The sequence below is a fragment of the Lottia gigantea genome (assembly GCF_000327385.1).
Source record: "Lottia gigantea unplaced genomic scaffold LOTGIsca_51, whole genome shotgun sequence".
In the NCBI taxonomy this organism is placed as follows: domain Eukaryota; kingdom Metazoa; phylum Mollusca; class Gastropoda; family Lottiidae; genus Lottia; species Lottia gigantea.
In genome coordinates this window covers 493,222-518,230 of record NW_008709752.1, presented here as the reverse complement: position 1 = coordinate 518,230, position 25,009 = coordinate 493,222, and the positions used below count along the sequence as shown (strand labels likewise).

General features: G+C 34.1%; 2 protein-coding genes across 2 annotated transcripts; both read left to right on the top strand.

Annotated features, from left to right (window-relative positions):
* Positions 1–3,532: 3,532 nt before the first annotated feature.
* LOTGIDRAFT_75732 (hypothetical protein) lies at positions 3,533–4,147 on the top strand (the record flags this gene model as incomplete). Its single annotated transcript, XM_009062338.1, has 1 exon — positions 3,533–4,147. A coding segment is annotated over one exon (615 nt), but the record flags the coding sequence as incomplete, so codon positions are not given.
* A 2,524-nt stretch (positions 4,148–6,671) lies between these two features.
* On the top strand, positions 6,672–10,024 carry LOTGIDRAFT_234466 (hypothetical protein). Its single transcript, XM_009062383.1, has 4 exons — positions 6,672–6,697; positions 8,596–8,817; positions 9,138–9,311; positions 9,604–10,024. Exons 2-4 carry the CDS (start codon positions 8,607–8,609, stop codon positions 9,813–9,815), a joined length of 597 nt encoding a protein of 198 aa, XP_009060631.1. The 5' UTR covers positions 6,672–6,697; positions 8,596–8,606; the 3' UTR covers positions 9,816–10,024.
* Positions 10,025–25,009: the final 14,985 nt, after the last annotated feature.

Genomic DNA, 25,009 nt, shown 5'->3' with positions numbered 1-25,009 from the left:
CTCATAGAATAGGTCATAAGATATACATACACGAAGATCAAAAAGACACAAATATGGTAAAACTAAACTCAAATTTGAAAAAATCACGAATTTCAATTTTGCTTTAAAAAAGCAATTGTTCTATATCTATGTAAAGTGCATGAGAAGCACATTAGAAAACCGAAAAAATTAACCCTCTAGGTTAATTAGGTCACGTGCTAGAGCAGTCCAAAGTTGCGAATTTTGCTTTTTACGGATAGCTATAAAACCGGAAGTACATGTCGGAGGTCAAAGGTCAAAGTATCAAATGATAGCCAAGGTCAATGACCTTTGACCCTATAAAGGTCAAGGTCATCAAAGGTCAAGGTCACGAGATATACGCCATCAAATATTGAAAAAATTCAATCGCAAATTGCAAAAAAGCAAAATCGAAATTCAAAAATCGGCTTCCTGCGATCTCTCTTAATTTTTATGTTCTTTCATTTGACACCAAAATTTTGAAATTCGGTTCAGCCAAATTGGCTGAATAAAAGTCGAAGAGTTTCAGGGAAATCAAAATGGCGGCCAAAGTTTCACGTCTGTTCCGGATTTTTTTATCTTCGTTTTTTTGTCATAACTTTGTCTATCTATCAGCATAAATTTTTTTGTCCTATACAAATTACACCGGAAGATATTCAACCGGAAGTGAACATCGATTTCCTGTTTAAACCGGAAGTGAAATTGAAAATTTGACTGTACCGTTTTGTTTACTTTCTTAAACTGTCTTTGCTCAATTTTTTTTCAGATTAATCAGACAAAAAGCAAAAAAAATGAAAAAAATGCAAAATTTGGCAAAAAAATGTCTGCCACAAATTTTCGAATTTTGAAATTTTGAAACGACTATTCTTTCAGATTTTAACAGTAGATTCCAAAAATGCAAACCCAAAGAAAATCAACCCAAAAATACGACTTCTAGAGCCGATTATCTATTCTTGCACATATTGAACTGTGGCACTTCCGGTTTTGCAAAAAAGATCCAAAATATATTTATGCACATCGTCGCCTATATCTAAGGTTCGTGAACGTTGAAAGGTTGCTGCAACTATTGTAGTCTAAGCTCAGGAAGGTGTGTAAAAATCGAAAAAAAAAAGAATTGACATTTCGATAACAAACTGGGACCACAATAATTATCATATGAAACCGAATTACTAACTGTGATTGTTCTGCTCAATTTCAATATGTAACAATTTCAACAATCATAGTAATATATGTTAAATAGAGACTGGGTCATTTGTTGAAATTTGTTACTATTTTAATAATATTTACAGGCTGTCAGAGATGGCGACAGCGTTTGTACGTCGTGTGTGGTCACTAATAGCGCCAAAACAAGGTAATACGTTTAATCAATCCTCATTTAATTGATACTACGAGAGTATTTTCTGTAAGCTGGTCGTATCATTTATCAGAATGAAACTGCCCCATCAGGCCGTTGAAAAAACAACGAACAAACCATCATAAATACGCCCTAAATTTTACGGTGTTTTCTGCTTATGCAGATATTACTGATATAATGATGTATTCGGTATTACCAGCATGGAGAATGTTAACACCGGCGAGGCGATTAGGACCGCCTTTACATCTGTCGGTTTGGTTTGACTTCATTCTTATAAGTAATACTGATTGCAGATTCATTCTTATAAGTAATACTGATTATAGGAATTGAGCACTATGCAGATCAAAATACAGTTAATTTGTGGTTCTGAACAAATTTCAAAGAGTAGTAATAAATAAACCAAGTACTAACGATCCGAACCGCAAAACGAAACCCGAAATCCAATCCAAATATAAGCAGCTAATGACCTTTTCACATGAAGAAGTATATCAAGTTAGTAAGTATTTCATTATGAAAAGAAGTATCAGATGTCTACAAGAGTAAGCCCTGCCTGGCGCCGCAACCATCATAGCTGCTTAACATACACAACACACATGACAACTAGGCACGTACAAACAAAAAAATAGTGACTTGACTAATGAACATATGTTACGCATTTTATTTTTTAACGCACTCTTGGAATTGGCGTCATCTTCGCATGGATCTACGTCCATGTACGGCGCTCGTCAAGGCACAATTCTTGACGGATTTTGACGAAACTTAGTGAAATTGGGATTTTTTTATCACTAACGGATGAAGCTTATGGGAAATAATAAAAAAAAAAGGCAAGCATTCTTAAAAAATAACAACAATTAGCTAATCGTTTTTAATTACGATGCTCGCTAACCTGAAGGTTCAGGGTTCAATCCCGGCATAAGTCGAGATAATACTTTCGTGTATTTAAAAGCGGTTTTCCCCAGGCAGTGATGCAGGTAAGAGGGACACGGATAAAGCGTTTAGTCGTTCGGGTGGGACAATAAACCGAGGCCCTGCGTGCTACAGGCTGTGCACGTTAAAGATCCCTCGACAGTTCGAAATCGAAAAAGAGCAGGCTTATGCCGCTGTCCTGGCAAAATTTCCCTGCGAGGCTTAGCCAATCTTCATTAGCCCACATAAATAAAATAATCCTAAATTTAGTGGATATTTAGATTCCATATATCCTGATGAATGAGAAATTAAAAACACAACCGATGACGAAAATGACGCATCCTATTTTGATCTGCGTCATGAATATGACAAAAAATACAGAATTAGTTTTAAAATTATGTGATAAGCGTGATTATTTTGATTTTCCAATCGTCAATTTTCCTATTCGCCAACTTATGGAGTATACGTGACTCAATTGGTTCGATACTGTAGAGCATTTTCTTTCTATGCTGATTTCTTAGCTAGATCGAAGCATTTAACATCTATTTAATACAAGGCAATTTACCTTATCGCCCCAAACCTCCCTTAATAAATTTTACGGCCACTGTCATGAACTAATTGAAAAATATAAGACATATGTCTCTGCTATCATCGCGGATGTTTTTGCTTAACGATCAATGTTAAACTTGTCATCAGAATAGTATTGGTAAGCCTCCCTATTTTATTTATATTATTTAGCAGCAATGACAGTTACGTCCCTTGAACTTTTGATTGGACAATATTTATCTTTGAACACGTAATTTTTTCACTTGTATTTCCACGGTTACGACGAAGTATGACGAACGGGGGCCTGGTTTGGAGGATCTGGATGTTACATTTCGTAGTTTTCTGTAGGTGATTCCACTTTTCATTTTATGATCTGAAGAGATAATTGCGTTCTGGGTCATTTGGTCAACACAAGACTTATTTCCTGTATATCAAGAATTTTTGGTTAATCATTTTTAAGCATTAATTTGTATCTTCTGACTACTTTAAGAAGTGATTTGGGTTGGTTATGGAATTAGGACAATTTTTTTATCTTGGTTTTTATCTTGATCTTTATTTCGCATAACACGATTGGAACTAAGACTTGTAGTAAGACCTCCATAAGAAAAACGAATCAATCATTCAGATCGACATCTTAATCAGATTAAAAATTACCAAGGGGTATGTATTTATATATTCTACACCTGTTGATGGTTATCCTTCTTTTCAGATAAATCAGAGGAAGAGTTGGAAGAAATAAGAGTTATATTGATAGGCAAGACTGGAGCTGGTAAAAGTTACCTGGGAAACGCTCTGATGGGACGCGAGCTATTTAAATCGTCCGTTACAGCTGAGTCAGTCACAACTTTCTGTGCCTCTGGTAAACGAAAAATCAAATCAAGATCCCACAAATATATTCTGAAGGTTATAGATACTCCTGGTTTAAAGGATAATAGAATGTCTGAAAAGGAAACATGTGGTGAATTGGCGAGATGTATATCTTTATCCTTACCAGGGCCACATTTCTTCGTCATTGTTATACAAATTGGAAGATTTACAGATGAGGAACTCAAAGTGGTTGAAATGCTAAAAAAGGAATTTGGTGTCGAATTAATGAATTTTGCTCTGGTAGTGTTTACGCACGGATTCAAGTTGAGTGGTATGTCTATAGAGAAGTATCTGGAAACAGCACCAGCCGGATTACAAAAAGTCGTCAAGGAAAGCGATAATCGATACGCAGTTCTTGGTGACCAACGCGACAGAACGTTTCAGAAGTCTGTTAAAAACATCATTTATTTAATCGTAAATTCACTTGGATCCCTTCACATGTATTATACGAATGAAATGTTTAATCAAGCAAATGAAAATAAAAAGTTGATTATTGCAAGACTCGAAGAAGAACGAAATAAAGAACTGGTGATGTTGCGAGAGGAATTGGAAGGCTTGAAGATAAAAGAGGGTGAGAGATGTAGTAAGGAGGAGAAAAGGAAAATAAAAGAAGAGAAACAAAGAATGGAGAGAGAATTGAAGAAAACCGAAACAACTTCTTCTGAAGACATGTTTGATGTTAAAGTTGCAACAGATAATTCTGTAGTTGTAGACACGTTTAATGGGGCAGTATTATCAACGGTTGGTGGAATTATGGAAATGGGAGTTGGGTTTTTGACTGCTAATGCAGTTGTAGCTGGTGCAGGACTAATGACCGTAGCGAAATCTATGATAAGTCTTTTCAGTATTGCATCTCAGAATTAACAATTGTTTCTTTTTTAATTTTGAGAAAAGTGCTTATATACTACTGTATTGCGTTTTTTATTACACTGAATAAATTCAGCCCTTGTTACTCTGTTTTTCACTGTGAATTTACAGATACACTGTTGTAACATCAGAATGTCGAAGGTCATGAAGGTGTATATGCATTTTATGCTAAAAACAATACTCCAAAATAGTACAGTGACATGTTTGGCTGTTTTCATTACAATAATTAAAGGAATTCTACGTCTTAGAATGAACATAAAATTTAAGAATTTTAAACTTGGCCAATCAGAGCATACATTCATAAGTAGATATACCTGGTGTCATAAATAACATAACAGGATCCTTATATAATCCGATAAATCCAAAATCTTTGTAATTATCCATAAATATGCAATTAACTATTGAAAAACGCTTAATTTTAAGATTAGGCATTTTTCAATAATTACTTAGTTTTATGAATTTTCAAATTTTCCAGATTTTGTAAATTTATGACACCAGGTATGTTCACTGATGAATATATACGCATATTGACCATTCTTGAGAACTTAAATTGTATGTTCATTATAAGACGTAGTATCACTTTAATGGATGTCACTTATTAACCATGCACGGTGTAGGCTAGTACTAATAAACTTCACTTTGTCATTTCGGACTATAACTGTATTGACGACAATTCATGATAGACAAAATATTAAAATTTCCCGTTTTATATAAATTTTTATTTATTATATAGTGAAGATATTTCTGTATTTTCTGACTTTTTTTTATTTTAAGAACTTAACCTATGCTTACGCCCATGACATTTTAGTTCGCTTATCGCATTTCAAGCAAAATTCGCTTGATTAAATTATTTATTCCTATGTAACATTATAGTATTGTTTGCAACATGTTTTTGTTCTTTATTATCGTTTTAGTATGTTTATGATATGACATAAAGTACAATTACCACATCTGAGTTGTTGTTTCTTAAACTAAAACAGTGGATCTGTAGAAGGCTTTTGAGAACCTTGTTACTGGAGCTAAAAAACTGATTGCTTTGGGGTTTCTTAGAACAAAGCAATAAATAGTCATTTTGTCCAATCAATGAAACCGATAGCACTCAACAAACTGTAAATGACCATATCGTATAACGTTATATGATACGATTGCAGAATATCTATTTCAAGTGCTTGTTTTACATTATCTATAATAGTCCAGTGGCAGAGCACAAAAGTATGCTGCGGAGTACCTACAATGGTTTATTGTTTTTTTCTGCTTCGGATAGCCCTTCTGAACATAATTCCACTATGTTGGCACACTATGGTATTTTTTCATGGACTAAAATAAATATGGCCGTCATCTGTTATTCGAATACTATTTCTGCCATAACTTCTCTTTTAGGGCACTAATAAACATAATCCGTTGACCCCGAAAACATATATTTTGACACCAAACGTCTGTCTATTGGTGCCCTACAAGCAAAGTTATGACAGAAATTGTTTTCGGACTATCGAGGATGGGGGCTATTTTGAATTTAAAAAAATCAATGAAATTCTCCAATACAAATTTTCATTAAAATGTGGTGTTCGGCCACTAAACTCTTCTGATATCTGAAACGTTACTATAATCAGAAAAAAGCCTAAAACTTTAAGAGTTTTTAAATCTTGTTTATTAATTTCTTTTACCGCTATACGTAGTTTCGTTTCATTCTGTAACAAATTTAAACCTCGTATAGTAAAGTCGAGAACTCAGACCCATTTGGAATCAGCATTTCTTTTATAAGGTTAAAGAGAAGAAAAACTATAGGGTACCTTACAAAAATGTAACATTAATTTTGAAAATGAATTGTTTACCTCGGCGTTAATATCACCTACATGATAGATGTATGCCTTGAAGCTACACATCACGTGATTAGAAATAACTTGTCATTAGTCAACATGTGTTGGTGTTCTTTTTTCCAGTTTGAATATTTGTGATTTAGTTTTTCTAGTTTTTGGATAGATCATATTATTATTGTTTATTCCAATCAGATTTAAATCTCACAGTTTCACTCCAGTCTTCTTAATAACATCTGGTTGATATATTCGCGTGTGCTATTAATTTTCTTGTGACAAATATAGGAGTAATTTTCTTCAGATGATATATTATACACGAGATTGTGATTTTCCTTTAAGTCGCCAGGTGAGTAACAAATGATATTTTGTATCATTCACTATGCATATATACATCAACCACGTTGGTTAGCGTACTGTACCTTCCGTCCCCACACAATTATTACATTTACTTAGTCCGCTTAAAAGTAACAGACACATACGATAGCTTTTAAAGTTAAGATGTTGACACGCCGTGTGAGACGACACATTGGGCCAAACCATAAAACGTAGCAGGAGCTTATAAGGTGAAGCTGTTAGAATAAAGCAGAAATGAAAGCAACTACTAAATATTGTATAAATAATCTTATGCTACATGTTGTAGCTTGTTCTATTGCTATCTGAGCAAAAGCTTAAAGCACTTCCCATATGAGAGTAAACGTTGCTAAGTAATGCATTTGAGTTTCTATAATGCTGCATATGCCCTCCTCAAACCTATTCATGGAGCTATGGACAGCATTATGCAGCTATGATAAACATCACTCAAGAATTTCTTGTACTTTCTTGAGAGAAAAGAGATACTATATGGGAATCAGATAACTGCAACCAGGACAATGAAAACAAATGCTCAAAAAATCTGCAACAGACAGATACAACAATGATGTTGCGTTGTACTGGACTGGGATAACCACAACTCTATTCGGTATTTTCGGGTAGACAGTTGTCATCCAGCCATACATTATTCACTTGAAAGAAAAAGTCACGCTCTTTACACCATAGGATGTTCACTGAGATGAAAACGGCGATAACAATCAAAACTTGAACGTCAACTTGCTAGATAGAGGCTTGCAAATCTGACAACAAATGCTTCTTCCACTTAGATAAAGACATAGTTTATTTATATGGAGGGTCTAGCATTTGTTTTCACGGAAGCAAATTCTTTGGATTATGAAAACAAAAGTAAGGAAAAGCCCAAATAAAGAAATTGCTAGGTTTTATGAATTCGGTACATTGACATTTACATGAACATATCAAGCACAGTAACTATAAACATAAGTCTGAATTAAAATCTTTAATTTAAGTCAGAGACCCTGGTGATCCTTTTCTCGGGTTCTTTTTTGTTGATACTATATTATTCATGAAATTTGAGTTTTATAATAAATAAACTGTACTACGAGCTTATAAAGCTCTTAGAAAAAAGCAAAAGTACGAGCAATTATAAATAATCTTTTGCTAAATGTTGTAGTAGCTTATTCTATTACTATCTGAGTAGCTTGCTAAGTAAGTTATTTGGATAATTTGTCACCCTGCACTCAGGTCCATAGTAGACCTTGTCGTGGATTCCCAATATGGTGCTGTTGAATAAGATAATGAGCCGAGCTATGCAACAACGATAAAGTCTATTCTGAGTCAGCAAGATGGTCGCTTGGATTAAGCTAAAGTGTTACATTTAGCGTAAGTGTTACATTTAACTCAAGATAAAGAAAACCTATTTTCTGTGGGTTTTTTAACCTCATCGTACAAAATCACCATGAAACCAAAATCTTTGGGTATACATACTCGGGGGCAAATTGGTACCTCATCGACTTTAGTGTAGTCTGAATTCAACAATATTTTGATTTTGTTACTTCCCTTGAACCATATTAAATTTTCCACACGATGAATATCAATTCAATTTAAAGACAAGATGATGAATTCTGGTACTTTGATAAACAATTTATTTTCGGTGTAAATCCTTTATACTTTATGAATGCATGGAGTCTGAGTATATATCCTACAATAAATCTCTCTAACCAGTGATTACATAAAATCCATGGAATTTTCAGTACGTTCATGTAATCCTTGTTTCACTCAGGTACTTGAAGAATTAACTGAAATTTCTAACGATTAAAAATAATATTAATATTATAAAGTTAATATTCCGAAGATCATTCATTGCCCATAGGATTCTAATGTTAAAAGACCAATTTGCCCTGTCATATATTACAGTTGAAGAGTAAATGATGACAGGATTAAGAATAGAGACGGAAAGGGTGTTATTTCCATGTGTGGTAGCTATTACTGGTGTTGGTTTGGTTCTACAACTGTTGGGACTTTTCTTACCTTATTGGTATATCATCGACCTAAAGACTCATTACTGGGCTGTGGGTTTCTTTCATAGCATTCATTGTAAATATGGTAGATGTGTTAATGCATGGTACGGTCATAGAGGTACGTTTTGTTAAAATAAATTTACGTAAAACAGTCCTTCTAAATTTATCAAGGACACTGATATAAATTGTTCCAAACAAATGATATTTTCGATATTGATATAACTAGACTAGACTTGCAGAACAACAAACGTTCGGCAGAATATTGGAATGGTGCACGTGTTCCTGATACACATACCAACGCAAAGAAAACCCACACACGTTGAAACGGTATATATGTATATACTTACGACAATCTTCATGTGTCATATCAATTTGCTTTATTTGATGCTTTATTGCACTATGTAAAGAGTTAACTAGGGGGTTCAATATTAATTTCAGTTGAAACCTGGCTAAATGGACAATTACGCTTCACTGCATGGATCCAAACAGTTGCTGTAATATTTGGTGTGTTGGGTTTTATTACTAGTATTATACAGATGGTCAATAGAAGACGTGGACAGATGAGAAAAAATCTGTCTCATACTGCCTTCTTTTTATTTACTCTACCTGCAGGTATGTTCATGTCTTCTGTACAGGGATCCATAGAAAAATGCATTTCAAACATCAAATGTAGAAAATGACTTATTTCAAGATGTGAAAATTTATACACTTTATAAATCGATGCATCGCCATTTTGAAAACAGAACAATCGGAATATCTTTTGTTATTAAGTTGTCCAGGGATTTTGGGGAACGTTTGGCTTGATATTTATGGTACGGTATTTTATGAAACGTGTTACGGATTAAAATGTGTTAATTGACGGGACCGGGACACCATAAATAACTAAAATCACATTATGTTACAGGTTTCCTGGCTTTAGTAGGTGTTATAGTATATATTAGTGAAGAGAGCCCAAAGACGGGTGGCGACAACGGATGGTGCTATATACTTTCATTGCTGGCAGGAATACTGTTGTTACTATCAGCGTTATTGTCCTGTGTCTGGTGCCGTGATCAAGGCAATGATTATGATGAAAGACTGGCCGCTAGATATCTGTACACTTCTACTCGGTTTTAACAAGACGTACAAGATTGGCCTATAGTGCCTTGTTAATTATGCATAATTTGTAATGGTTTCTAACAGACAGTGTCGTTGAATCCAAGTTGTGGTGATATTAATCATAATAAGTATATTCTATCAATGTACAAAATGGGATATAATTTGCTTCTATAACGGTATCTCTTGCCTTTTTTATCCATCATACATGAATAAAAAATATCTTACTTTATGTGAATCATAGATTTGAGTCAGAAGATGCAATCGATATGAGCACACATTTCATGTCATGATAGAGTTGAAACGGCCTTGTAATGTAAAAAAAGAAATGTTACCACGAAAAGAAAGAAGGCTGCCACTGCTCCATGCGGCGTAACGGATTATTGTCGTATCCGTACAACGAGAAGCTTTCACATGTCAACTCTCTGATCTACACCAATGTTAAGTAAAAAAATAAGGCGAAGAAATCACCTCGGCCTGTGTCTTAAAGAGACAAAATATTATTGGCAATTGGAGGAAAGCGCAGAAAAATGTGGCCAAAAAGCAACACTGATAATTGAAATAATTTTTATCGTGCTCTCGGACAAAGAACCACTGTCTCACCCGCTCGCTTTATACCACTTCCTGCCTTTCCTGTGATGTAATCGCGATAACGCAGTATTTCATCCACCCGCATGCAAATCCTTCATAAATAAAACAATCAGTTTTACCATAATTGACAGAGTTTCTAAACTGATGGCGGTTGTATATCAGCGCTTCAAAGTGGCAAAATAACGGATTATACGAATCTGTCAGTGCAATTCAGACATGAAAATTTGCAACTCAGTTTATCTGCTCGAGAAATCCTGGTCTATTTACAGATAAGTGTTGTCCGGGTTTATTGTACTGATCTTGAATTATCTCCCTTACACCACAATACTTATATGTTCGTTGCTTCATAAACATTGCCTTATGCTTATCATTTGGATTGCAGTGCTGAATAGTATAGACCAGTTTTCAACCATTTAGTTGATAAATTTTGTTTGTATGTAGGCTATAGGATGTTGGGTGAAATGCAAGAAAGGCTTTTGAGCGTAATTTTTTACCCTTATAGAATATTATTCTTAGTATTAGTAGTAGTATTTAATGAATGATACAAAAACGCTTTTGTACGATACGTCGAAGTAGTGAAATCGTAGATGGTGAACTGATTTCTAGTATCCCTTATCAATTTATCAACGTATATTTCAATTGAAGATGAACATTCATACAAATGTACCGCTAAAAAAGTCAATATTTGAGTTTTTGAACATCCCTCATGACAAGGTCGGCTGATGATGCACAATTTAATTAGCAGCCCAATCTGTTCATGTTATCTGTTTTCAGTTTCACAATTATAACTCTAAACACTCTTCTTACACAATCAGCTCTTGAACAAATTGAAATAATTCCTTAGAATAATTTTAACTTGACCCCTGCGGATTTCACAGTTGACACATTCAACTTTCACTTTAATGCTTACAGATAGTCGAGATTATCACTTAAATACCTCATCATGCATTTGGAAGAGACCTAATAATCGCGACTAATCAGATCATCAGCAGGACTTCTCGACTCTTGAAAATATCAGATGTGACACTGTGAAACTTCAGTAATGAATGTAGATTATTATTGAAAATAAAAATAATCCGCAAAGAAAATAAAATGGATGGACATAAATTTGCTATAAATGTGTCTTTTGACATCCAATTATTCTATATGCTGCTTATCATTACTCATAACAATAAATTGTTCTTTATTCCTGGCTCAAAAGAGCTTAAAGTATAAGTCTTCTTTAATTTTGATTCTAGTCTTTCGGAATATTTATTAAGTGATTTGGCAACTAATGCTATTAGCAACATTTTACTTACAATTTGAAACATTTCTAGTTCTTCCCCTATTTGAATAATGAATTGATCAATCAAAATCACCAAAATTCATACATACAGTAGGTGACAATTCTGAAAATCTATTTAATTTCTTGATTAACGAAACCTTTAAATATGAATTATTGCTACATATAAATAGTAAAATGGTCACCAGATGTCATCACGAATTGTTTCCGCAATGTTATTTCAATATAATATTCTTAAAATGACTGCCCAATCAATTTATATCTGGGGCGTTAGACCGAACCTTGCATTACGTCATTTCCTTTCAAATGCCATGTTAGCATAAGCTGATGGAGATTTTAATGAAGTGACAGAGAGGACAATTGAATCAGTAGGGGGCGCTGTCTTTAATAATGGCCTCTCCCCACTAATCACTGCGATTTGGGGACAGCTTTTATCGTTTTCATGTGGAGAATTTAGTATTTCCCGTCGTGTTCGCCCCAGTTCGCAATCTGTGAGCCCCCTGATTATAAGTGTATCGACTTAAGAATAATTTACTTTTTCTCGCCTTCTCTCTCCATCAGAAACGAAGCAGAAAATATTTTACACGCCTGAATTTGTTTGAAAAAGACGGAAGATGAGATTCATTAAGTCTGTAATTAGGTAAAACCACGACTCACTCAAAACTTTAATATAACATTAGGCCACAGATGGAGTAACAAGACAACGGTTAATCCTTTGAGTGGTTATGTGTTGGAGGTTCGAATCCCATAAGTAATTGTTCTGATTTCTTTTAATGCACCTCGTCTGTCTGTCTGTCTGAGTGCACCCCGTGTTGGCTTTTGAAATCTCTTGTGTGCATGTGTTGCTAGTTAGTCCCAAGGTGCCCTGTAAATGTATGATTCCAAATTGGGGTTAGTAGTGCCCCTCGTGAATACCAGGGAATCCTCTTAATTTTTTTCAAGATGGTTAAATAGTAATAAACAGACATCTCTACTGTTAAATGTAGGACGTAAAACTCCATCAATTTTATTTTCTACTGTCAAAAAGTAAAAAGATACGAAGTAACTGACTAGGGCTGAAATTGGCTGAAGAGTTTGACCAAATAATGCAACTGATCAGTCTGTAAATATTTACCGCCAATGCCCAGTAATATTATGTCAGCAGGGTTTTCTTTTAGGCAGAGGGACTTGGTCATTCTGCATAAAAGTGAAATTGCGAACAAATGCTTTGATCAAAAACCTAAAGGTTTCTATGATGGGCCTCATACAGCGTCGAGAATAAAACCGTAAATATTTACGTCCATCTTCAGCTCTTATTGTCCATTGAATCAAGTTTTATTATTGATATATTTTTTATCTGTTTAATCTTTTAGTATTTTTATTTAATCTTTATTTTTACCATAAAAATGATAGAGCCCAGCCTTATCATTTTATAAACCTATTCCGCTCAAATCCATCAAAGACATCGTGCTGAGAACCAAAGGTACATAACTCTGTTAAGGTCAAACTACCCGTTGCGCAGATCAGAAAATAAATATTTTCTTAAAGCTTTGATAATCTTATAATCTTTTCTGAAACAATTTTGAAGTAGTTTTGGCGATAAAATTTCCACCGATTACAAGATTTGTGAAGAAGGTAAATGCAATTTCTTGAGGAAAGGAACTACACATGAAAAAGCTCCTTGTTGAACAAAAAATAGTAATGCGAGTGGCCGATGTGTGTTCGACAATGACAATGGACAATATCACGATATTTTCATATGATCACTGGTTCGGTTTATTTAGTTGATCTTCTTAATCCCATGGAAAATCCGACGATTTTTTCGTCCATCAAGGATCTTCCTACTTAGTCAGTGAAAAATCACCGAGCTTTTCCTCCAGAAGAGAAATCCTATTTCAATCATACAGTGGAAAATCACAGAGCTTCCTCTTCAAGCGAAGAACAACTTTTAACAAAATCCAAATACGATTTAGAGTCAAAAAGACAAAGAGGGAAAAATTATTTAGATGGTAGAAAGGATCACCTGGATTGATGTCCTTTTTTAATTATATGGCTCTTTACTTCTCATTCAATCGACTGAATCTTATCATGAAACGATATCATTCTCTCAAAATTTTACATAAGGTAGAACTCACAAATCAAAACTCTATAAAACCAAACTAAGTAGGGAATATTTGATCGTTTTCTTCCAGCCTTGAGATTGCTCCAGTAGCAATATTATCTATAGAAATATTTAATAATCTTACTTATTTACTTTCAAGTGAAACAGTTAAAGAATTCCCTACATATTTCCTTCCATAGAACAACAGTAAAAATATAAAATATAAGAATTTTTGTTTATTCAAGCGACTAGAATCTTTAGGGTGTGTTTTATTATTACATATTTCTATTGTTATTTTCTTTATGATCCTAGTTTAGGGTCGAATATCATAAAATACATCGTTTAATTGTGTATCGGGAGTGGGTGGATTTGAGGCATGAATTGAAAGGTAATATATATTTAATATTGCTGACACAAGTTAACCACAAGCAGTGAAAATACAAAAATTTTGTTTCACAAAAAAATTTCTGAACCGGTTGTAAAATCGTATTAAATGTACATATTATCTTGAGTGTACATGTACATGTTTATTTTTGGTGACATAAGTTTCTCCAAAAGGATGAAACCAGCACATTTAAAAGTTTTCTTTTCTTCACACGCAAACTGCCTTGCACCTAGCCGAATATCAAACTGTATATCACATTAATTGTGTATCGGAAATAGTGCTTCATATTGATGACACAGGTAACAACGAGAATGAAACCAACACACACGAGAAAAAGTAAAAGATCTTGTACCTGGTCGAATGTTATAAAATAGATGACTGCACAGAATGATCAGAGAAAGATGGTTTACATCGAATAAAGTGCAGATAAAATAGTGTGGCTTTTGCATAAATTCATTTCAGATAGCAGTGGGTTTTATAAGGATATAACGTTAACACACGTTCAAAACAATACCATTTTGTCATGTGAAATGCAGAACAGTATTACAATTTATATTTTTGTTATGAAATAAGTGGTTTGGTATTAACTAACTTTCACACCAAGTGTTAGCTGAGATCTCACTGTTATTATAGTTTGTGGTATCAGGTTGTACACCCCGGTATGTTCTTGATCTTCAGATAATCCGCGTTAAGTTGCTAACCAAAAACAAATGTTACAACCCATGAATAAACGACAAATAAAACGGTCCCCACTTCACTAAAAACACATAAACACCGTCTTTATTCCATTTCGAGTCCGTATAAATTATCCGCTACTTGAGTTGAGTACAAGATCTCTTGAAGTCAGTGGATAGAGCACTGAATTAATCAGTGGGACGTGGGAACTGTTTTAAAATCTTATCTTTAATAACAAAATATTCCCATAGCTAGTCATAACAAGCAGCTTAGTAGGGGAACACAAATTATGACATAATCGCACCTTGAGGGTGGGTCCTTTACTTCTTGTAGGAAACAGTAAAAGTTTTCATCTTACTTTATGGTTTTACATTACCTTGATAAAAAAAGAAACAGATCTCTTGACAGCGGTTTGGATTAATGACAGCGGAATTGTCCCCAAAGTAATCTGCTCCCTTTTATCAATATATTATTGTATAGTATTGGAAAGCGACTAAAAAACCTCCCTTCAAATTTACTAATCCTAAGACAACAGATCACGTTAACTAACGGAACAAAATTTTATGTTAAACAACTCCTTTTTCACCTGGTGATGACAATGTAATTTTTTGAAACGTTGTGTACAATTTAATTCTGAAGTAATGTACCAAGAAATTGCGTTCCGTCATTTATTTAACTGAATCACATGTTAACGACTTAAATGTAAAAATGGGATGGACCGACATCTTGGGGATTGAATTCTTAAAACAACTTTGGAACATTTCAGAACAGGTTGACTGTAACTTCAAACCACCAAACTATTACCACTAAATACACTTGTTTATTTTTCAACATTTTCAGTCTAATTTCATCTTGTGACATCTTAATTCTCGTCAATATCCGCCATGTTTGTTTTAGTCTTGTATTTCCAGTATTTATTTATTTTACACACTACCCATTCCAACCTTTTACTCTGCTATGTTTCTTCATTTAAATATACAGGATTTGTATGGTATACGGCATTTAATTACATCTTCATGCGTTATTGAAAAAAGAAGAAATGTATTTAAAATTCCATGTTTAGATTTTAGAAGTTGATGTACGACAGAAATGTGCACAACAATGTTATGTTACCAATCTCCAATGCAACAGATATCGCTGAATCAAACAGTCGCAGAGAATTCAGAAAAGATGTAGATGGAAACACGTTGCATATCAAGGCTCAAAGCCACCTTATACACGTTAATGTTCTTATGTACTTCCTAAAGCATGTATACCTACTGATGCTACTAGTACGATAGTAACAGCCTGATTTAAATATATTCTTATTGTGATAATCATATGGCTTTGTAATGAAAGCGAACTTAAAACTCGAATGATTAAAGCCTTGTTCATAATTGAGGCCAGTTTATTCCCAATACCAGTACCAATGTTCCAACAAGTCACAAGTCTGAAATAAATGAAGAATAAAATTGTAATAAACATGATGTCTTTATTTTCTGGTTTATCTTATCAACTGTAAGCTGACATGTTAAGCATCGTGTTAAATATTCCCTCTTATAACATTAATAGCTTTCCTTTAAATTTATCACTGATGATTTATCACGCTAATCGAGCTTACAGACAAAATACTCGTTTCGTTCCGGTTTTTGCACATAATTCTCAACTTGTAGATAACAATTTCAAAATGGACGAATTTGGCAATGACATGTACGATTTTATTAATTTGCACAAGTCTGAAGTAAAGATATGAGAGAATTATAAAATGCGAAAATACGTGGCTTTATTTGAATTATTTGTGTTATGGGATAGTCACAAAATGTTTTTGTGATTATCTGTTTAAACAGGGAATCGAATATGTAGAATTGTCATCTGTGTTTAGAAAACGCTTAATATAAGGAAAACGAAAGGGTTCGTTGCACGTTGCATAAAACTTCAATCAGTGATTGTTGTTCCATAAAGTTGTGTCTGTTTATTGAAAAGCTTGCTGTAAACTTGCCTCTTTTGTTTCAGGACCTATCTATTATTTTATAATATTGTAGTCTATATATTTAATTCCTATGTTTTATGAGTTGAAACAAGATGTAAAATGTTAAATTGTAGTAAATCTGTCCTCGACACCCCCACGCTCCGCATTGACAGAAACCATCCGCCTTGATAACCACAGCTACTGTAATTATCAAAATATATGGTAATAAATATGTCATTATGATAAGGTCTATGTTATTTTATAGCTTTCAATCTGTAAGTAAGCGATACGTTTTTATCTAGAGGCACCACAAATACTACGATTCTTGACAACATTATAAGGGAGCAACATGCCTTATAATTTCAAAACCTTATTTTGGAATTCTGACTTATTTGTGCATTTTGTATAAAAAAAAAGTATGCAGAAGGTAGATACATTGTTTGCCAAAAGAAAACATGATCTTTTAAGTAACAGTATGAATGGACAATTCATTATGGTGAATGGGATTTGTTTTGACGAAACAATGGGACTACATACGCTTCTACGATACAGATCAGGGCAGGAAAAGTTAAACCCTCGAACACTCTACGACTCTTTTTATGCTTTTATTTGGGATTTGTCATCCCTCTTTAAGAGTCTCCGTGGCTAATAATGTTTTTTTGGTACAACTCATTTTGATGTACTATTCGATGGACATTTTTTCAACCCTTCATTATGACTATGATCATCATAACTTGTTCGTCACAAACTCTTGGCACTCATTTCCATGGGATTAAAACAGGTGACGGAACTAGCAGGTGAAAGTGACAGATCTTATATAAACGGTTCCACAGATTGTCCAACAACTTCTATTATTCAATAAAAGATAAAGATGTTAGCAGGCATTGTTATTCCATACCACATTAAACCAACAGGAAATAGGTGTCAGGATAAATTTGAACAAAGATTGTATTCTCTCCTATTGTCTTAAATTGGCCATATTGGGGTGCGTTTGACAGTGGTGGCCTTCCTTAACAGCATTCAGGAAGAGGGATTTGAACCTACAACGCCTAGATTCCCTTAACGACAGTGTAGTCGTAGTGGGTAAGACGTTAAATTCGAAATTTATCACTGAACGAGGTATCTTAACGTTTCTTATTGCACGGGAACTATCAGCACCGAAATGCCTAGCAAACGGTAGTCTTGAACGGAAATGGAACACAAACGGTAGCCTCGAAATGCTTAGCAAACGGTGGCTTTGAACAGCGCCGAAATGTCGAACAAACGGTAGTTTAGTAGTTTTCTTGTAAGAGGAATCACTGCATTATGAAGAGGTCTGTAATTCGACCATTTCTCTTAGTGATACTCGACCCGAATAGTCAAACAAAAACCATATCATATTTCTTCCCTGGAATTCGATCTTCATTTTTTTAAACATGAACAAGGGAATAGACTGAGTTCCAGTGTTTTTTAGAACTCAAAGCAAATAAAAGGCAAGTTCTACATACATAAAATATGTTCAAATATTAAACCAATTACTGATGACGGAAATAGCCAATTATTTACGGAATTCTTTACAATTTCCGGATATTCCCAAGCTGGATCACACATACATTAAACTTACACATTTAAAATCTAAGTGAAAATGTGTTTTCTTTACACTGATCTTTTGATATTAAGATATGAACGAATCAGGACATAATCGGTTTGTTACAACGCTCGATCTGGAGGTTATGATTTTTTTCTATCATCATGTGGCACTCTACATTATATATCTTTTCAATTGGTTAACTGCTTCCGTAGAAGCTTCCAGAAATTGCAACTGCCGACTATTAAGTCGTCAGTGCGGGGTATTGGGTATAGTTTTCAACTAGCAATAACCACGCCTCGGAAATTCCTCATTGGCTATGGTACCGCCACTGCGCAAAGCTAGAGGCTATTTAACGCTGAATTGACATAAATTTTTCTATTAATTATTTCACACTGGTTACGTTTGATTCATTAACTCAGTTTATCACGAGTTATCTCCCTGTTTTAGGGGTAATTAATTATGAAATAACGTATACTTTTCAAAATATTGTTTCAATTGTAGTTCTGGGCTTTTTTTTTATTATGAAAAGGTAAGAAAATTTCATTTTAGTTTAATTATCTTCAAGATATAATTTGATATAAATCATAGCTGCATTAAACAGAATACCCCCAAAATATTCTTATTATTCACGTCGTCTCGTCCAATTTAGCTCATTGAAGACCTTAACCCAACACACAATACAACAGAATGTAACACTTCCATTTATTCAGGGAAAGTAAAAAAAAATCTGCCGGAGCCTTTATAAATAGAATTTTGAAATTTGCAATTGATTATTTTAACTTTCGGGTTAAATTTGTCGAAAATTCAAATTTTATAGCCATTCGAAATTGATATGAGAAAAAAAATCTTGCGCATTCTATTAGTGTATTAACATCGGGATTTTTTTTTTTTTGATTGGTAACCATAGTATTTTTTCAAACTTTCCAAAGTGCGCGGCAAACCACAAGTTAATATGGACCTTCGTCTTTATACCGACCAAGATAGGCGCTCTGCATCACTTCTGAGAGTATAGGGTGTTTGTGCTTTCACTTTATTTGTATTTCTGCTTCCGTAGAAGCCTCCATAAATTGCAACTGCCGACTATTAAGTCGTCAGTGCGGGGTATTGGGTATAGTTTTCAACTAGCAATAACCACGCCTCGGAAATTCCTCATTGGCTATTGTACCGCCACTGCGCAAAGCTACTGACTTATGTGCACCGAGTTGAACTCAATTTATTTTTTAATTAATTCGCACTGGTTAAGGTTGATTCATTAGCCCAGTTCACCACGAGTTATCTCCCTGTTTTTAAAAAGTTTATTTAAAGAATAAAATGACGAATACTTAAAACTATGGCCTCAGTCTCAACCCAACACAAATTACGACAAAATATTCCACTGCCATTCATTCAGAGAAAGTTAAAGAATGTGCAAGAACATTTTAAAATAGAATTTTAAAATTTTGCATTTGATTCTTTTCAATATTGCGGTTCAATTTTATGAAAAATTCCAACTTTATAGCCTTACGAAATGGACATATTAGCGACTTAACAAGAATCTTGCCCATTCTATTACAGTGTATTTACATCGGAATTTGTTTTGTCAGAGTAATTATACCTAAGTAGTTCTCTGTCAATGATATTATATGACAATAATTGGCAAACATATTTCTTGTAAAAAAAAATCCAAATTGCGTTGGAAAACTGCAAGTAAATTATGGACCTTTGTCGTCATAGCTGCATTACGTGTGAGAATGAGGTTAGGGACATTTGTTTTCAGTACTTTGTAATTCTGCTTCCGTAGAAGCCTCCATAAATTGCAACCGCCGACTATTAAGTCGTCAGTGCGGGGTATTGGGTATAGTTTTCAACTAGCAATAACCACGCCTCGGAAATTCCTCATTGGCTATGGTACCGCCACTGCGCAAAGCTAGCGATGGTTATGCGCTGAGTTGACCTCAAATCTTTTTTTAATTAATTCGCACTGGTTAAGTTTTATTCAATAGCCTAGTACACTACGAGTTATCTCCCTGTTTTTAAAGGTTAATTAAAGAATGAAATGACGAATACTTTTAAAACTAATGCCCCAATTGCAGCTCCTGACTTTTTTTTTTATCAAATGTAAGGAAATACAACTATTTTAACTTTTGCTATTTTTTTAACAACCGTTAGCGAATACTATTGAATGTAACTCTATGATAAGTATTGATAGTTGGCAACGTACGTTTTGAAAATATTGTCATGGAGTAGCCCAAAATAGAGAAGACAAAATGCGAGTCTTATACTCATAGAATGGAGACATAGTGATATTTGATATTCATCTATTTATTTCAATTTCAAATAAAATTTAAAAATTTATAAAGCTTCTTTCTTAATTAAATTAAAGAGCAAAGAGTTTGCTTTTAACGTATTTTGATAATATCTGGCTCGTCTTCTTTTAAGATGCTTCTGTTTTTCTATCATATTTTGTAAATCGCATGGCCCCCATGCTGCACGAGAGGTCGCACGAGAGGTCATAGAATCTGACAGATTTTGATAACAACATGAAGCGCCCCCTCGTGGTAAAACGTGTTATGAAATAAGAATATCCCGGAGATTTTTGACCAGTAAACAGAATCAAATTATTCTTAGTTTACATGGAATTGAAATTCCATCTCGGTTTTTACCTCGAGAGAACGACTGGTGAATTCTTCAGTGTAGCCAGTCCGACAATACCGGAAGTGCCAATTGCTATGACGTCTGACCTCAAGAAATACTTGACGTGCCGAAAGTATATTGGTAACATTTATCGTAGAGTTGAAATATGTCCATCTACAACTCAATTTATATGAGAACATCCATAGAATACACAACAATGAAACATCATATGACAAACATTCCATGATAAGTGTCAAAAACTTAGATGCTTACTCACTAACCTAGTCGATGTCTCTGTACTTGCTGTACCTTGGCCTAGGTTTTCAGAAAAGCGCTTTTCTTATTCGTCTGAGAAAAACAGTCCTATCAGATGCAGAAAAGTGGGATGTCAAACCCAATTTCAGTCGTACAAGTAGCTCATTATGTACTATTACCGGTAGCTGATGTTGCATTTCTCCATTCCACCAGCTGAATAATGTATATGTTGGATAAACCAATTAATTTGCATTGTTCTCCCGCGCGTTTGTAACAAGCCATATTTTCCCACCCATTATGTTTCACTCGACATATTATCTTCATTATTATTACATTCTAGTTTTAAACAATAAGATTTACATTTCAAATTAGTAACTGATATTATTCAAGGTGGTCAACAAATGTTTTAAATCAAAACCAACCATTGGTGTCTGTGGGATTTAATGGTATCTAATAAGTCCTTACTTTGTGTGTTCATCTTATTTTATCATGGTCATGTTATCCTGTATACATTGTATATGACTAGGAAATAGAATGTTGCTTTTCTGTACCTTTTGTTGTTTAAGAAAACAAAACAAACATAGATCTTAATCTTGATACTGGACTATGGATTTTAGAATTATTTGGTGAAAAAAAGTTGAAACAAAGTAAATTCTTGTAGGTAAACCAGGTGGGTAGGATTCCGAGAAAACACGTTGAGAGAGTACATTAGATTGTGTAAAAGCGTCTCGTTAGCAGGATGACTAAAAGACGATGTTCTATGAGCTTCAAACTGTGCAAGATTCATCGCGTTTGGAAATAGATGATGAGTAAGTAAACTGTCTCTGATCTGGCACATCTTTGTTCATTATTTACTGCATGATCGTGGACGTCTTAATTAGTCAAATTCGGAGCAGAATAGATGGACGCAAAACTCATTCATATTTGATACATGTATTAGTAAAATATCCCGCACCGTCAGGTCTGTATTTTCTGGAATCTATTAGAAGCTATTGTGGGAGGAGAAGGTATGTTTATATTTGTCAGTCAAGTTAACTTTAAGCCATATCAATATCCAGTAATTCGGCTCAAATTGCCAATTAAACAACCGACGACCGGAAAACGAAACGAAACTAAATGAAAATTTAAACAGGAGATGATGTGACAGGGAATGTAATAATAAGGATGGTATTTAGATTGTAGTAGGATATGATAAAGAATAGGTTTATCATTAGAGACAATCTGTAACAAGTCACCTGACAGTTGTTTGACAGACAATATCTATTCCTCTTGCTTCCTATATCTCACTCGTGTAACATTTGGAATATCTTGGTCTTCGAAAATCACAACCCACAAAGCTGTAATAGATGCAAATGTCTCACTTTTGAAACTTTATAATTGATTTTTGAGCTGCAAAACTTTCGAATCCAGGATCGTCAATTTATAGGAAGGTGACATGATCTCAAACGAATTATATTTGTGGTCTAAGACTAAATATTTGTAATTAAGGTTCCTTTGAGAGTTCTATTATATATTTAATTCAATTTTCTATGATAGAAAGACAATATCGTAAATTTGTAAAATAAGACTGAAAGAAGCACAGTCTGAACTTTCAGAAAATCTCATTGCGTCTTCGATATCCATTGATTGCTTAGCAGTTAATGATTTGAGCTTTAAGAACACTATAATGATAGAGAAATCACATGTAAAAATGTTAAAAACCACTTTATTGTACTGGAGCCATTCATAGTTCCGCAGACAAGCAGAGAATTATACTGGCTTATCATTGGTGTAGTTCGGAGGTATTGGATATTAGAATCTCTTCAAATTAGAGAACAACAGTTATGGTAATATTTCAAAAGGTGCATAACCAGACCCCTCAATACAGAGGAGCAGCGCCATTCGGACTCCCAGAAAATCTGATAAACCCTTATAAGATCGTTCACGTACAAGTCTTAACATTATTATGTAACATGACAAAATAATAAACGTCTACAAAAACACATTTATCTGTAATAATGACATAATATTGTGTCTGGATAAACTAAACACTTGAAGTCACATTCATCAAGTTCTTTTGATCAGCAGTCTAATCGATAAAATAATAAGTTCAATATCTTCAATTATCACTTTACTGGAAAAAAATAATCAAATAATAGACCTATTTCACGTGACGCGTGATTTACGTGTCAATTTGTTACCTTTTTCTGAAGTGTTCCATCTCGATTATCAGGACATTTCATAACAAACTGTTCATTGACATGTGACTAGTCAACCAAGACTCTTATCATTGGAGCTTGTAAAATCCTAAAGACGAAAGAACAAAATCTGTGAATTGAGCGGATTTTAATGGTTTTTCAATCGTCCATTCTTTTCTTCTCCTTTCGTCGTTTAACATATATCAACAACTAACCCTCAAAATGGCCGACATCATAACGAATTCTCGTCGCTTTATTATCTGTCTCGCGAGCTTTGGCGCCATATAATCAGTTCCAAGTGATGAATTTGAATAGAGCCCAGACGACACCGCGTAACATCCAATAGAAACACGATTCACTCAGCCAAATACTTTTCCTATTTTTTTCAAGTTTTTACAACTAAATGACAATAAATCGCACGCGCTTCATCGATTTTATTCACGATGTTTAAATTAGCGAGGAGCGGTATGACGGGCTGACAGCGCCACCTATAAAATAAGACCAGTTTATTATATTTTTGTCAACAATTTGTAATTATTTTATACATCAATTTCTACCTAGCAACTTCTATTCATTGGGTTCTAAATGCTTGCTTTATATCACAAATTACACTTTTTATAACGCTTTTAAAACACTTTAAATCTTATACACTGGATTTTGTGAGGCCATAACACGTTCCAAGACAAATTGAATATAAACAAAAAGGAAGATCTGTTGCTATGTAAATACTGTAAATTGACTCTTAAGTCTATGTGTGGTCTCACTTTTAGTTTAATTTTAAAACTTCGCGCTAAAAAAAACTTGTATTTCAAAATAATAAAACTGTATTCAATTCTTAGCGTACAGAGCAGAGCATTTGAATAAACACTCCATTTTGTATCATGCTGCTTGTTTGTACTCGCTTGCGGTTTTGCATCATATATCTGTAAATGACACTTAAATAAAGTTGAAATTAGAAAAAAAGTATTACAGAACGTCGAAATCCTCAACACCATCGAGGTCGAAGGAGAACAGGAGAGACACATCAATGTGCATATAATGTTTTGGTGACTTGTTACTTACATCAGGGTTCAATTTAGAATGAAAAAGTTGACTAGGAAAAATACTATATTTAAGTTATGGCTCAAATTTGATTGTGATTCGTATTTCTTAGAAATTCGGTAGCAATTTCAGATATACAATTTGATTTGATTCGCAGATCGTCGTGATTAATTTTGGCTAATCAAAGGAAATATTTGATCGCGAAAAGGGGTCATTTTGAATCGCAAACTATAATGCGATACCGCTTAAATTGAACCCTGGCCTACATACTAAAAACAGTTACATTTTATTTGCCGAGGTAGTTTATGCCAACTGAATCTGTTATTAATTTACACTTCATCACGGACATACACAACGTCTAAATAGAAAGTGTTATACAAATTGAAGATGTTTTGACTATAAAAAGTGGTGTTTTACTTTGCTTTGTTTGTTTGCTTTTATAACTGAATTGGAAAAAGCCAAGCGACCTGTAGCTTCTTGTCGGTCACCCACGTTAAGGAATCCTAGGCTGGGATATTGTTACTAGGAAACAACAACGAAAGTGAATTATCGTTCTTACTAAAGCAGTTTTATATAAGGTATGGCACTAGTAACTGGA